The sequence below is a fragment of the Lissotriton helveticus genome, chromosome 6, assembly GCF_964261635.1.
Source record: "Lissotriton helveticus chromosome 6, aLisHel1.1, whole genome shotgun sequence".
Taxonomy (NCBI): Eukaryota; Metazoa; Chordata; class Amphibia; order Caudata; family Salamandridae; genus Lissotriton; species Lissotriton helveticus.
In genome coordinates, this window is record NC_136067.1 from 1466653351 (window position 1) to 1466669314 (window position 15964).

General features: G+C 47.4%; 1 protein-coding gene across 1 annotated transcript in view; it reads right to left on the minus strand.

The window, feature by feature from the left end:
• LOC144761792 (MFS-type transporter SLC18B1-like) overlaps nt 1-15964 on the minus strand; it is an 815703-nt gene that overhangs the window by 745083 nt on the left and 54656 nt on the right. Inside the window, exons 2-3 of the mRNA XM_078647042.1 lie at nt 14650-14789; nt 14417-14512 (exon numbers count right to left, since the gene is read on the minus strand). Coding sequence (XP_078503168.1) covers nt 14417-14512; nt 14650-14789 — 236 coding nt within the window. The remainder of the gene's footprint in view (nt 1-14416; nt 14513-14649; nt 14790-15964) is intronic.

Genomic DNA, 15964 nt, shown 5'->3' on the forward strand with positions numbered 1-15964 from the left:
ATCTGGTAACGGAATGTCTGTCAGGTCCTGTCTTGGCTTTGTCGTAATGTTGACTACTTCCACACAGTCGTGTGTGGCAGAATTTGAACTAACTGATGGTAATAGTGTAGCAGGATTCAGGATGTTGCAGCGTCTAATTTCTATGTGTGGCTGAAACAGTGTCAATTCATAACCTGTTAAACGTGCAATTGTCAAGTGCTGAGTTTGTGTTCGGTTTAAAAGAACTTCCACGGAGTGTGGGACTTGTACTGTCAAAGTATGTCCTAAAACTATGGAATCACTTTGTCTGATAGCTAGTGCTGTGGCTGCAACTGACTTGAGGCACGCAGGCAACGCCTGGGCGACTGGATCTAGTGTGCTCGAAAAATAAGCACAGGGCTTGTATTGTCCTGCTTGATCTTGTGTGAGAACAGATAATGCTGTACCTTCGCGTTCAGTAACGAAAAGTGTAAAAGGCTTACTGTAGTTCGGTGTAGCTAGAACTGGAGCTTGGCATAGGGCTTTCTTTAACTCGTTGAAACTAAGTGTATGTTCAGATGTCCAAGGGAGAACAGTCGATACGGCTGCCTCCTGTGTCATTAACTGTATCAGTGGCTTGGCTAAAAATGCATACTGAGGAATCCATTGTCTGCAGTAAGAAGTGAGGCCGATAAAGGCACGTACCTCCTTCTGGGTCCTGGGCTGGGGAAGACTCGCTATCAACTGGATACGGTCTGGTGTCAACTGCCTACCCCTCTTGGACAGTAAGTGTCCTAAGTAGACCACTTGCTGGACACAGAATTGAAGCTTCGAAGGTGACACCTTGTGCCCCATCTCGGCTAGGAAATACAAAACCGTGAGTGACGCTCGCTCGCAGTCACGTTCAGAACGGGCTGTGATCAGTAGATCATCGACATACTGGAGCAGGGCAGTGTCAGTTGGCATGTGAATGTTGTCTAGTTGTCTCTTAAGTGCTTGACTGTAAATACTAGGGCTTTCTGTGAAACCTTGAGGAGCGCGTGTGAACATATAGCTCCTTCCATTTAAACAAAATCCGAAAAGAAACTGGCTGTCTGGATGAATAGGAACACTAAAAAATGCGTTCTTGAGGTCTATGACAGTGAAGAACGTGGCTTCGGAATCAATGGCTGTTAATAGGGAAGAGATGTCTGGGACAACTGGGTACTGAGGAATAATACATTTGTTAAGTTCTCGTAAATCAATCACTAATCGATATACTGGGGGTGCATTTGGATCAGTACGTTTCATGACTGGAATGATCGGAGAGTTACATACATTGGAGTCAGTTTCTACAACTACTCCTTGAGCGATGAGCTCATCTATAATTTTGGATAAGGCTGCTACAGCCTCAGGTGGCAATCTGTACTGTCTGATTCGTGGTAACACTACACCTGGTTTGAGAGTCACACGATGGGGTGTGATTTGCATGTAACCTACATCAGTTGGACCTTGCGCCCATAAATGCTGCGGAACTTTAGACAGTCTCGAATCAAAATCTCGTAATACATAGTGACCCTTAAAGTCACGTAGGAACAGACGTATTCCCTCTGGGGAACAGCAAATAACTGCACCCAACTCTTTCAATGTCTTAATGCCTAATAGGTTTTCTGGACATGACTTAGTAAGTAACAGATCAGTAGTACGGGACAATGGACCTACTTCTAGAGTGACTGGCTTTGAAATCTCATTAACGATCGGCTTTCCTGAAAATCCAAGGGAAACATTTCTTGAGCCTGAGAGCGGAGCCCCTGGAACTTCGGCGTGACTAATTGTGGTCCTACTTGCCCCTGTATCAATCAAAAACTTTCTGTCTTTCCCTAATACTTGACTGTGAACATAGGGACCTTCTTGATCTACAGGTATCTCGATGAGAGGCAAGCCTACCTCCCTCTCTAGGCTGTTTCATGAATATGGCTGGTACTCTGGATACTCAGACTGTGCATACTGGTACATCTGCGATGTAACATGCTGTGTTGCAGCAATGGGCTGCGGTGCTGTAACTGTCTGTGGTGTATTCTGTGACTGAGGAGTCTGTGAAACTTGTTCTTGTCTAGGCGGACGTGGTCTTTCTTTAGTCTTACCAGTAGCTATGTTGTGTTTCAGAACTGCACACTCATTTATAAAATGACCTGGCTGTTTACAATAATTGCAGTTCCCTTTAACGGGAGCTGCAGGATGACTGGCTTGATTCGGACCCCTCTTCTGACTGTCTTGAGGAACAGATTGTGCAACTAGTACTTTCATTTTCGTGTCTTTCATACGTTTTCTCTCGTGTTCTTGCTCTTCCCTGATTCTATTCTGGTGGTACTGGAGCATCTGGAGCATCTGGGACGGGGTATTAGCTTGCCAGGTGCTTTCGACTTTCAGAACTCGGTTTTTAATTGGTGGACTTGAATTCTCGACTAATTTAGTAACAAAAAGGTGAGGGTATGACTCACTACTTGTCTTGAGACCACTGTTGATACTGAAACATTTTTCAAATCTAGAATAAAAATCACTAATATCTTCATCTTGTTTCTGTTTACAGGCTGAGATTGCATCCCAGTCTTCTTTTCTAGTTGTTAATAATCTGGGTAAAACTTGAATTAATAATTCTGGTAATTCTTTACATTTCTCCCCAAGACCAGTACCTGGTACACGTATCTTATCTTCTGCTTCTAGGACTGCCCAATCTATCTTTTTCTCTCCCACCTCCCATTCTTTTTCCTTTAGCTTTTCATACACCCCTGCGGGCAGCAGAACCTTTAACATTTTAATGATATCTGGGTAAGTGTATTCTCCCATACGGAGCATGTCTTTTAATTCTCTATGGAACCCTGCTGGATCTTTGTCATGACAGGGAATTAATTTCTTCATTTCAAGGAGTTCCATCTTTGTTATTGGGGTGTAAACAAACACTCGTTGCATTTCGCCACCCGTTCCTTTAACTGGGTGGACTTCTCGTAACGGATTCTGTCTGTCTATGTAGAATGATTTACTTTCTGGGGGTGAGACATGAACAAAATGCGGGTTCAAGAATGTTCTATATTTGTGACGCTGTTCTAGAATGACACTAATTAAATCGGTACCTAGACCTCTCCATTTATACTGGAGTAACTCGTTCAGGATATCATGTAACGGGCCTGGATCAGAATGTTGACCCTCATACAGAGTAATGAGGTACTGAATCATATACATACCCACCAGTCGCTGCTCGGCTGGGGGCAATTTCAGAAACATTTGTGCCACTATTTCGTCTGGAAAAGTGGTAGAATCAGTAATCCATCGGACTGCTGATCGGGCTAGTTCCTGCTCATGCATGGTACTTAACTCACTATAACCGATTCGTGATTTCAGAATCAATCAATCAATCAATCAGGTCATTTGTAGAGCGCACTACTCACCCGTAGGGTCTCAAGGCGCTGGGAGGGGGGGGGTGCCGCTACTGCTCGAACAGCCAGGTCTTGAGCTTCTTCCTGAAGGAGAGGTGGTCTTGGGTCAGGCGCAGATTGGTCGGAAGTGAGTTCCAGGTCTTGGCGGCCAGGTAGGAGAAGGATCTTCCTCCTGTTGTCGCTCTTCGGATGCGGGGGACGGCGGCGAGGGCGTGGTTGGTTGATCTGAGGAGGCGCTTGGGAGTGTAGAAGTTGATCCGGTTGTTGAGGTAGCTCGGGCCTTGGTCGTGTAGGGCTTTGTGCGCGTGGGTGAGGAGCCGGAAGGTGATTCTCTTGTTGACCGGGAGCCAGTGCAGATCTCTCAGGTGTCCGGAGATGTGGCTGCGTCGGGGGATGTCGAGGATGAGTCTCGCCGAGGCGTTCTGGATCCGCTGGAGTCTCTTCTGGAGTTTGGCAGTGGTTCCGGCGTAGAGGGCGTTGCCGTAGTCCAGTCGGCTGGTGACGAGGGCTTGGGTGACCGTCTTCCTCGTCTCGGTGGGGATCCACCGGAAGATCTTACGTAGCATGCGCAGGATGTTGAAGCATGACGAGGAGACGGTGTTGACTTGTCTGGTCATGGAGAGGGAGGAGTCCAGGATGAAGCCCAGGTTGCGTGCGTGGTCCGTCGGTTTGGGTGCGGTGCCCAGGGCGGGGGGCCACCAGGAGTCGTCCCAGGCGGAGGGCGTGGAGCCCAGGATGAGGACCTCCGTCTTGTCTGAGTTCAGTTTCAGGCGGCTGGTCGTCATCCATTCGGCTACGTCTCTCATCCCTTCGTGCAGGTTGGCTCTGGCGGTGGCGGGGTCGTTGGTCAGGGAGAGGATCAGCTGGGTGTCGTCGGCGTAGGAGATGATGTTCAGGTTGTGTTGGCGTGCGATGGCCGCGAGGGGGCTCATGTAGACGTTGAAGAGGGTTGGGCTCAGCGAGGATCCTTGGGGTACGCCGCAGATGACTTTGGTGGCCTCTGACTTGTACGGTGGTAGGCGGACTCTTTGTGTTCTTCAGTCGAGGAAGCAGGTGATCCAGTCCAGTGCCTTCTCCTGGATTCCGATGTTGCTGAGGCGCTGTACTAGGGTGCGGTGGCAGACAGTGTCGAAAGCCGCGGAGAGGTCCAGGAGGATGAGGGCCGCTGTTTCTCCGTTGTCCATCAGAGTTCGAAGGTCGTCGGTGGCGGCGATGAGGGCGGTCTCGGTGCTGTGGTTCGCTCGGAAGCCGGACTGTGATGGGTCGAGGGATCCATTCGTCTCGAGGAAGGCGGCCAGCTGTTTGTTGACGGTCTTCTCGATGACTTTGGCCGGGAACGGGAGGAGCGAGATGGGACGGTAGTTCTTGAGGTCGGTGGGGTCTGCTGTGGGTTTCTTGAGGAGAGCGCTGAGTTCGGCGTGCTTCCAGCTCTCAGGGAAGGTGGCGGAGTCGAAGGAGGTGTTGATGATGTCCCGCAGGTGGGGTGCGAGGACAGCGTCGGCTTTGTTGAAGACGTGGTGAGGGCAGGGGTCAGTCGGAGATCCGGAATGGATGGAGTTCATGGTGCGGATGGTGTCTTCGGTGCTGATCGGGGTCCAGGTGCGGAGGGTGGTGGTGGGTGGCGTCGTTGCGGTTGTGGCTTGCGTTGGTTGGTTGTTGAAGCTGTTGTGTATGTCCGTGATCTTGTTGTGGAAGTAGGACGCGAGGGAGTTGCAGAGGTCTTGCGACGGGGTGATGTCGTTGTTTCCGGCGTTGGGGTTGGAGAGCTCTTTCACGATGTTGAAGAGTTCCTTGCAGTTGTGTGCGTTGTTGTCCAGCCGGTCCTTGTATGCATTTTTCTTGGTGGCGCGGATCAGTTGGTGGTGTTTCCGGGTGGCGAGCTTGAGGGTGGTCATGTTGTCCGTCGTTGGTTCCCTTCTCCAGGCTTTCTCGAGGGCTCGACAGTTCTTCTTGGAGCACTTGAGTTCGTCGGTGAACCATGGTGTTTTTCTGCTGCAGGATCTGCTGGGCGGGGTCCTCAGAGGGGCGAGTTCGTCCGCGCAGTTGCTGATCCACTTCGTGAGGTTGTCGGCGGCCTGGCTGGGGTTCGCTGAGTTGGCGGGAGGGTGCTGGCTCAGGGAGGCGGTGAGCTGGTCGGCTGTGATCTTGTTCCAGCTTCTTCGAGCAACCTGTTGCTGGAGGTGGTGGATCGTCGTTCTTCTGAAGGTGAAGTGGACGCAGCTGTGGTCCGTCCAGTGGAGTCCTGTTGCGTGGCTGAAGGTGACGTCTTTGCTGGATGAGAAGACGGCGTCGAGTGTGTGTCCGGCGAGGTGGGTGGGGGTGGTCACCAGTTGCTTGAGTCCGAGGTTGTCGAGGTTGTCGAGCAGGGTGATGGTGTTGCGGTCGTTGTTGTTCTCCAGGTGGAAGTTGAGGTCCCCCAGGAGGATGTAGTCGGCGGAGGGGAGAGCGTGCGGGCTGACGAAGTCGGCGATGTCCTCGCTGAATCGTGTGCGTGGTCCCGGGGGTCGGTAGATCAGGGTGCCTCTGAGGGTGGTCTTCGGGTTGGTGTGGATCTGGAAGTGCAGGTGTTCAGCGGTGGTGAGGGTGTCATCGGTGTTGGTAGTGATGCGGATGGTGTCTCTGTGGATGATGGCGATGCCTCCTCCGGTCTGGTTGTCGCGGTCCCTCCGGGTGATCTTGTAGCCCTCTGGGATGGCGATGGCGATGTCAGGGGCTGAGGAGGCGTTCATCCAGGTCTCGGTGATGAAGGCAACGTCGGGGGCGGTGGTGTCGAGCAGGTTCCAGAGTTCTACGGCGTGTCTGTGGACGGAGCGGGTGTTGAGCAGGATGCACTTGAGGTGGGTGCTGCTGGAGTTCGGCTTGGCGGGTGCAGGGAAGGTCCGGATGCAGGTGAACTTGCAGGCGAGGCAGCTGAAGGGTCCGTGGGTGTGCTTCGGGGCGGCTCAGTGACATCCTGGGATGTGGCCGGTGTTGAGTGCGATGAGGTCGGCGGCGCTGTAGGTTCGTCGGGTCGGCTTCCGTCGGTGGGGGCCAGGGGTCCTGGCGCTGGTCGCGATCCGGTCGCGGACGGGCGCAGACGGGCTTACCTTTGGCGCGCCTTCGGCGCACAATCGGCGCGCCCGCTGCGCGTGACCGCTGCGCGTGACCGCTGCGCGTTCGCACGGTCGCCATTTAAGGCGAAGTGCGCGGGTGGGCGGGGCAGCTGGGAGGCGGGAGCGGGGAGGGTTACAGAAGAAAAAGGGGCGGGGACAAGCGGCGGTGGCGGGAAGGGAGGGCGGGGGGCGGAGCGGTAGGCGGACAACCAGGAAGGAGGGTACACACGATACAATACTGAACAGGCACAAAATAGCGACAAAAACGGGGAAAAAGCAGAGAAAACAACAGATCAGTGAGACAAGCACAAATACCTGACAAAACAACCAAAACAAGGGGAAAAAGCGCTCGCAGCGGCGGCAGCCGGCGAACGAGGCAGAAACGAGGCAGCAGCGAGGCAAGGGGCACACGCAGCAGCTTGGTAGCTTGAAATACTTGTTCTAGGGAACCTTGTTCTGGTGCTGGATGATGGAAAATAGACTTGTGTTCTAGACGTAAATGGCGATCTGGAAATCTAGGTTTTCCTACATACGCTATTCTGGCGGTATTCTCGTCATCTTCCTCTTCAGGATCAGAGATACTTTCTTTCTCGCTTACTTGTGCTGCTTTACGCTGTTCGTGTATCTTTATTATCTCTCTACGGATTTTCTTGTACATACTTTCCATGGCACCAATGGTATTGTGCTTTCCTTCGGCTATATTATCACTCCACTTTGTTAGAGTTTTCATTTCTTCCGGATCTTTAGACGGATAATCTTGTTCTCTTATTAGACAGTTAATTAAAAACTTTAATATCATGCGCTGAATCTCGGCTTTCCTTTGAGACATGGCATCACTAATACTTTGTGGGTCATCCCCTGTACGGATGAAACGATATATTCTGTCTAGATCTTCTTTCATATTCGGCAAGGTGACTAGATACTCGGTCACCCTCCTTATGCGTACGGAATATAAAACCATATTAAATTCGCCTGGAACTGGGTCATAGACACATTCGCCAAGGGTTTGCCTGATTTCTGCAACAGACTTATTACTTTTAGGAGTACGCTGTGATGCTTGAGCATGTAATTCGAGTGCTGATAAACGCTTGTATGGCGGCGGGGTTTGAGGAAGACCTCCCCCTGCGGCCCCTAAACTAGAATCATCAACTGATGCTTTTCGTCCTGGCAGGGTCGGTAATTGTAACGTGGGCTGGACTTGTATGGCGGGCTGACCCGGGGGGGCTGTTAAGGGCACCCCGGTGTCTGGAGGAGCAGGAATTACCTGATTTACAGGGACTGGCGGAGCGTGAACAGGATTTGCATATTCGGGGACTGTGTCGTCCAGATAGGACGAAATAAAAATATCAGCTGCGGTCGGTTTGTGACGTAGCTTGGTCGGAACTAATGGTGGCGGGAAATTACTGGATGCCTCTGGGGTCGCTTTTGGCAAGCCCTCAGCAAGAAGAGGATACATACCCTTATTAAGGGCATGCCTCTGTCTGTCTGATTGCTCAGTTCTAACTCGTTCACCTATCTCGATTAATTCTCTTTCTTGGGCTCGTTCTTGGGATTCTCTACTTAGTTCTGACTTTCTGATTTCTTTTTCGGTTCTTTTATGAGCTTCTTTGCGCCATAACTCGATGGCATCTTTCTGTGACTGTCTGGCTTTCTTTTTCCATAATGCTTCTTCTATTCGCATGATGCATTCGGCATCCCATGTACCCGATACGGGCCATCTATACTTTTCTTCTAACTGTTTGGTATAATCTACCCATAAATCTAGATACAATATGGCGCTTATGCCATGTTTCTGATACATAAAGTGACCTGGACTGTCCCTAGGCGGAACAGGAACTGCTTCTTCTAACAAACCCTTTCTAGTTTTTAACTGACGTAATCTCGAAAAGAGAGACATTGTAAACTTGAATCGGAACACAATACAATAGACGAGGAACAATAACAATTGGGAAAACAATTCAGGCATACCACGACATTGGAAATACATTGAACAACATCATAACATTACAGTTCGGACAGAAATACTACCTGGAATACTGAGAACAGAAGCACAAGAATTTCTCGAGAACGGAACAGACTAGAGTTACTGGATGCACTGCTGAAACAGTACGGAACATACCGGTCCCATAAAGGGACGCATCAAGACCCGTATCCACCTAGGTGAACACTTCGTTTGTGAGTCTGGGTACCACCAACCCACGGACCAGAGTCAATTTAGATTGACCCTGTCTAGATACTACCCCAGTAATGGTACTCACCGGGCAGCAAGAACGGAAAGCCTCGGATTGGACTGGACTGCTACTACGACGACGACGGACTTCGGACTTTAGTTACGGGTGGACCTCCGGATACCTCGGACCTTGGACTCTTGGCTTGGGCTCTGGTCGGGACTCGCCGCGTTCCTCCACCGTCTCGTTTGGATGCTGGACCGCCTCCTCCGTCTCCTCCGTGGGCCTGAGGGATACTTGAAGCAGAAATATCTGCACGTGGCCGGTATGGTTCCGTCACGGCTGCAGAGGGTCAGGGGGTCGGCGTGGCTTCACCGACGCGTGGGGAAAGGGCAAGTCCCTATTCGGGCGCCATTATGTGGTAAATAAATAAATAATACCCTATTTTTGACTAGACATATATCATAACAGATAGCTCAATAAATAAGAGTCAGGATTCGAGGTAGTAGGAGTTTTGCAGGTTTAATACAGCATAAGGACAGGAACAGGACAACCTGCACGGGAATAGGATGGCAGCTGCCGGGGGCCAGGATCTGGGATGAGCGCGCTAACTTTTGATAACAATACACGAGCATATATACATAGCGCAAACACATAGCATTACATTGCAGTAGGCGTAGCAGTGGGTGGAACAGAAGGCGTGACGCGTAGCAGTCGCGAAAGATAAGAGTAAAAGTAGGTGTAACTGGGCGTGTACATAGACATGTGGTGCAGACGTAACAGAATATGTCATGAATGGGGCGGAAACATAGGAGGGGGCTACCTAAGGAGCCGGGACCTCTAACCTGGTGGTGCGCGCAAACTGGCAATGACGTGTTACGAGGAGAAGCTGGGGGCTATGAACTCTGTGCTAGGAGCAGAGACTAAAGTCTGGAGGGTCGGAGCGACATGTACCTAAACTCTATCTAGTATCTGATGTTTGGAGAACATGTTGATATAAACTAGAAGTCAAAAGGGGAAAGGCTAACTGACTCTAAGACTGGACCATGCATTATTCTACATGTAGTGCGTGATGAAGAGTATTAAATGACCATTAAATACAGTATTCTCTAACATGGAGCCGAATAGGCTAGACAATGACGGAAACTATTGATGCAGTTCAGTAGCTTAGGAATGCAGAGAAGGAGGACTGAACTGATAACTGGAACTATAACATACTTTTGGCAGACTCAGAGGCAGAGCCAAGCTGCACCGGGCACTGCGAGGCAGGAAGTAAGTGAAAGGTCGAGGATACAGGTGGGGGCTGCATCGCTCCTCAGCGAGGCTTCAGGAGACAGGAGCTGAATCTGATGTCCGGGCCCTGTTGAGGCCTGGAAACGGGGACTTTATAATAGAATAACGTGCACACTGAGAAACATGGCAACATTACTTTACATAGGCCTGGTATTCGTAGTATTCACGGGGACTGGGAAATGGCATATCAGAGGTGGACACAACTGTAATTGCGTCATTAATCGGGCATGGGGAATAACATATGCATATTGGTCATGCACACATAACATATGATGGATGACACGTAGGGACACAGAACATGGCAAAATTTACTTTTCCACAATTTCCATATAGAGAATGTGCAACTCTAGTAGTTAGAATATAAAACAATTCCTTTTTCAACAAAATGACTTACTATTGATCCACTAACATGATAGCTTATGACAATTACACGTCCCTGTTAACTGAGAATAGGGATGTAGTCCTTTAGGGAATGACAATATATAATTGGATGTACATTGAAACTGCTCTAACAGATATATTGTTTATCTATTTAGATTAAGATGCCAACATAGGCCTGTGATATATGTTATGGATTACTGAATTCTGTCAACATGTAGAAGATAACGTTGTGAGGATGGAAAGATATGAAACCTAATGGGATCGAGTTCACCGGTACGAGGAGACTAACTGTGGCTAACAGGACCCATTTATGATATTGGCCAACTAAATAAGGTATATTGTCCTATGTATAATGTCTAAAATAATGCTAAAATGTCTACAAAATGGGGCTCACCGAATGTAAGCTAAATTGAAATATATGCCCAAGACAGGATCTTATTGCGTTGGAAATTGAATTGAGGCATTTTCTTTTATGAACCAGATCTGTCACTGTATTAGGAAGTTAAGTTGAACTTAGTGTATATATGGAGACACAAACTGAGTATAGAATCCCGTGGATAACTTTTAATTATGACCATTGAAGTATATACAAAATGTTGTTGTTAGTTGCTAAATCAAATCTGGCCTCTCTTGCGAATTTGCATATTTTATAAATGAATTACATATAAGGAAATATATGACTTTACAGATGGGTTGCATATAGGCAGTATAAAATTATGTACAAACTGAGAGGTGAACTGCTATTACCCATTCATTAAGATGAAATATAATGGGGCATGTTCTGTTATGTAAACAAGATTTTAAACTGTATAAAAATCAAAAAATGTTGTAAATGGTTTTAATTATGAGTAAATTGTCTGTCATTTGTAGCCCTGAAGAAGTCTCACTATAGAGATGAAACACGTTGGCTACTGAGAATCCTTTTTATCTTTTGAAGAATTGAATAAAGATGTTTTATAAAGAAAAAAGGACTCCTGTGGATGAATTGCTACACAACCCACTACTTGAATGTTAATAATTAAGTGTGTGTGCTGCTCACGATTGTTTAATTTTATTAAGGAAGGATAGGGGAATGTCCATCCTGATTGGAGCACCACATTAAGGAAACTACCTTCACTATAAGTGATAGGTGAAAGCGTCTTTGCCTCAGTTTCTTTCTCTGTAAATCACAATTTATAGTGATAAGAAATTAATTGTTAAATATATGTTACTAATGTGAAGCTCCAACATTTAGCTCAACATCTTTAATAAATATAAATGAAAATGAGAGCGCAGAAGGTATAAGAAATTATGACTAAACCTCCAATAATTTTACCTACTGATCTCCCATCGAGCATTGTTTGAATGGCAGGTCCTTATTTTGCTGGAAGATTATACACTCCTGTATTTCATAATTTTCCTTGCCTCCAGCTTTCTTTCTCCTCCTGTTTCTATACTTTATACTTTCAATTCCCATTCACTCCTTTTACTTCTCCCCTTCTACCTTCCCTTTCTTCCTATTCTCCATTCCACCTATTTTCAATCTACCTTCTTTGTGCTCTGTAGTCAAATTCTTATCACCCCATAGCCTTTCCTGACTTCTGTCAGTCACTTTTCCCCGGTCTCTCTCTTAATTTTGCTCCTGCACCTTAACATTCTCTGCTTGATCTCTGAAGTCTTGTATTTTCATTTCTCTTCTATCAGCCTCTCCCTTTCCCTCCTTTCTCTTCCGTTGTATGCCCACTCTCATCTGCCTTGTTTTCTCTCTACATTTTTTTTCTATTTCACTCCCAACGTTTCTCGCTTCTCTTTTACCTCTTATCTCACCCCTCTCTCTTCGGCACACAATCCTTCCTCACACCATCCAACAGAACACATGATTCACCACAAAACTTATACCATGAACTTAAGCAAGTAGTAAGGCACAGGAGCTGCCCCTAAAACCTATATAGAACGAAAGCGATCTATAATATAGGTCAACAATATTCCAGTGAAGTCTCATTGAGGAAACATTTCACAGTTCAATGGAATCCTTAATGAACCATATTGGTAACTAAACAAGAAATATCAATAAGCCATGGAACATAGTGTAAGTTAGTTTACTGAAGCAAACTTTCAAAAGACATGTGTAAAATATGCTTGATTAAGCAGAACAATAATTGCTCTGCCTGGAAAATGTGAATACAGGGTGTTGGGTGATATCAACAAATAGATGCCCAAGTGTGTTGCATGAGATACAGCAACAGACTTACAGAACAGCTGAAGAATAGACAGGGAATTAATGTCCATCTACATGTACACACTGCGAAGTATAGTGATTATAAATTATAATCACTATACTTCGCAATGAGCCTTTGATGTCGTAATTATCAAAGGAGTTTTGGCCCCTGAATTACTTATAGGTCATCATGAGGATGGTGGGAAGGAGGGTCGGATCCAGCAGCGGCCAGTGGCAAGCCAAAGAAGTGGGGGGGACAACCTAACACAACAAAAAACAAATAACTTACCGGCTGCATTGATGCTCTTCCGCTCCTCTCCGGCTCATGTCCTCTGCAGGCACAGGCTCCCAGACTTCCCTGTGGCTTATCCAGATGCTGCTGAGAGCATTATCAGGATTGGCCTGAGCGACTTTGATTTGCGCTCCCAGAGAGACTGGGAGCCTTTGCCTGCTGTTTCCAACCTTGGGTTGGAGACAGCTCAGTGCGCGTGCCGGTGTGGCTGTCCTAAGGCAGCAGTCCAAACCGGCAGGCGCACTGATAGCAGTGTCCACCACCACTGCCTCTGGCGCCGCCATAGCGATGGACCCACCCCCCAAGACTCAGCCTTCAGAGGATAAATAAAAAGATAATAAACATGTTTTATTATTGTATTATTTTTCACGTTTTGAGGCTGCTGGCGGGGGGGAGACGTTCCGTCGCCATAGCTGATCACCTCTTCCCCATTCGCACAAAGAATTTACACTATTAACCCACTTCTGATGGTAGTATCGCTATAATACCTGCAAAGAAAATTCGCACAGCGGAGCCATACAGCAGAAATACCTGTCAATTCGCACCACTGCCAACCTTGAATGTACATGGATATACCAGGAGGATGTGAGCCCTAATCCTCCACCTTGGTGGTATGTGTAATATCACAATGCACATTAGTAAGGAAGGGAGATCCAATTGATCTAATACAAAATATTTAGTAGTTTTCTCTGTTATGTACAATACTTACATCTTTTCTCAAGCTAACAGATGTTTACAACAAAATACGTTAACTCTTCTCATGTCCTTCAACATATTTTTGAAAATTTCTACTATACTAAGAGTATTTCCTCTATAACGCACCAGTGGAAAGTAGCACTCATCAAATTAACGCTCAAACGCTTACAAAATGTATTTCCAGCCTTTTGATTTTTTTTTATTCCATTACCCAACTAAAATGGTATTTTGGGGTGTTGATAATTAAAACATACAAAAAGCAAAATGGCTATGCCTACTCTTTCATATTGGTAAACCTCAGACCTTTTGGGTTTGCCAGTGATTTCTGTATCATTACTTAAATAATTTCCCGAAGCCAAGTTCAGAAAAGAATAAGTGCAAATAACTGCCATTTTCAATAACTTATACTAAGCAGCCAATAAAACTTAAATTCAGCGAGTCCTAAATTATGTAGAAATGGCCAAATTCTCAAAGATATTTGTGTACTTAAGTTAAACTCCGATGAGTGAATTAAGTTGTTTACGGGGACAAAGTCCTCATAAATGCAAACACAAATGTAGAGGTAAGCAGACATAGGACACGAATGTTCAGTCAAGACTACCCAATCGGCAGAAAGTGGTACCCATAGCTAGTCCTTTGCTGACCCTGGAACTGTTTCTGCTGCGCTTAGTTTCAAGGCTCATGAAAGCGGCAGCTTGACAAGAAAGTAGAGAGGATTCTAAGACTGCAGTTACTTTCTCTATTGTGCACTCCTTGCCTTTCCCCTACCTCCTTAGCAGGACTTCGCAGAACTTTGAGGAGAAAACCTCTGACAAGAGTGTGAAAAGCCTGATTGAAAGTGAAAAACTACACAGAATCACTTCTGCTAGCTATAACAATTTTTTGACATTCATGAAATTGTATCCACAATTTAGAAAATTACTTACATACTTTCCAAAGACTAACGAAGATATGAAATTGAATAAAGCAAAGCATCCAAAAATCAATCCAATTATAGTACTGTTAACACCTTTCTTCGCAGCCTGCATGGGGGGACACATAAAAACAATAAAACAAAGAGCATGAACAGCAGAGCTAGTTGGGGTTACAATGAGCAAGTGTGAGAGCACTACATGATTAAGCAAATATGGACTGCTTGATGTAAAAAGGAACCACTTACCTCCTGAGGAAAAAAGGGGCTCAAAATAGAGCAGACGATCATTGAACTAAAGTTAATTGAAGCAGAGGAGATCAGGGTGAAAATCTGTGCTCTCGAAAGCTTTCCTGATTCCTCTTTGAACTCATCTGGTCTTTGACTGTCTGAAAGAAAAATAATGAAATTGGAAATAGTGAGATCCAGGAATACAACAAAAGGAGGTGGCAGGTTATTAATTTCCACACAGATTAATATTTGAGGACCTTGTAAAGCTAGTGCCAATGAGAATTTAGGTATTAGTAGCACGGACATAAATCAACAAGCCCTTCTAAGAGAAAAGTGCGTGTTAAGTATTTAAAAAAGCACCAAATAAAACTAATGTCAAGAAATTAAACAACAAAATTCCCACATTAATTTAGTAAAATACAAAACATTTAATAAGTAAAACAGCACCAAAAAGGTTAAGAAGGTATAATGTTTTAAAGTTCAAAAGTCGGGGGCGTGGCTAAGATGGCGGCCTGACCAGACGTGTCCAGCGAGGCTCCCCGGACCTAAACTCCGTATAGCCTCACTCACAGAGCGCATCACCCTTTAAATTACAAATTTCACGACCTCGAGGTCCAGTGCTGTGCCCCGAGATCCATCACCTACTGACCTGAGCTGCTCGGCCTGCCGGAGCTGCGGGGTGTACGGCGGAGGCTCTTGCCGATGAAGGACGGTGAAATGGCGGCCATGTGGGCTCGGCACCCGGAGTGATACCGGCGTTCCAGTGGTCCTGTACAGCACAAGTGACGTGTCGAGAACAGCAGCCGCTGCCTTCGGAGCGCCGGACGGTCTGTTGCGACCCCCGCGGCTGGTGTACGGCGGGGACTGACTGCAGCGCTGCCCCGGGGCGGCCGGACGGACTGCTGCGACACTCGAGCCCCCGGCTTCGGGCCTAGCTCCTGCGGTGGCTTCCCCGTCCGGAGGGGTCGCGGACTCCTGTGAGCAACATCACACCCCCTGGTCGGATGGGTGGCTACTGACCCCGTCGCCTGCTAGCGCTGGGGAGCTCTGCCCGGGACGGAACAGAACGAGGCAGTGGACGAAGGCGACAGAGATCTGGGATTTGGCTGCCGACCGGGATCTGAGACTGACGGAGCTGCTACGCGCCGATCCTTAGGCGGCGAAGGGGCGGTCGGCCCGCACGTTATCAGCACAGCACCTGATTCCGAGACTGAAAGGTGAGAGGCGCGCGCCCCCGGCTTGCCTGACCGGTGCAGCAGAGCACCGGAAATTGAGGCCCAGGCTTCGGGCCTACTACGAAAGTGCACCGGCGGCCGTCTAGGGGGAGAGACAG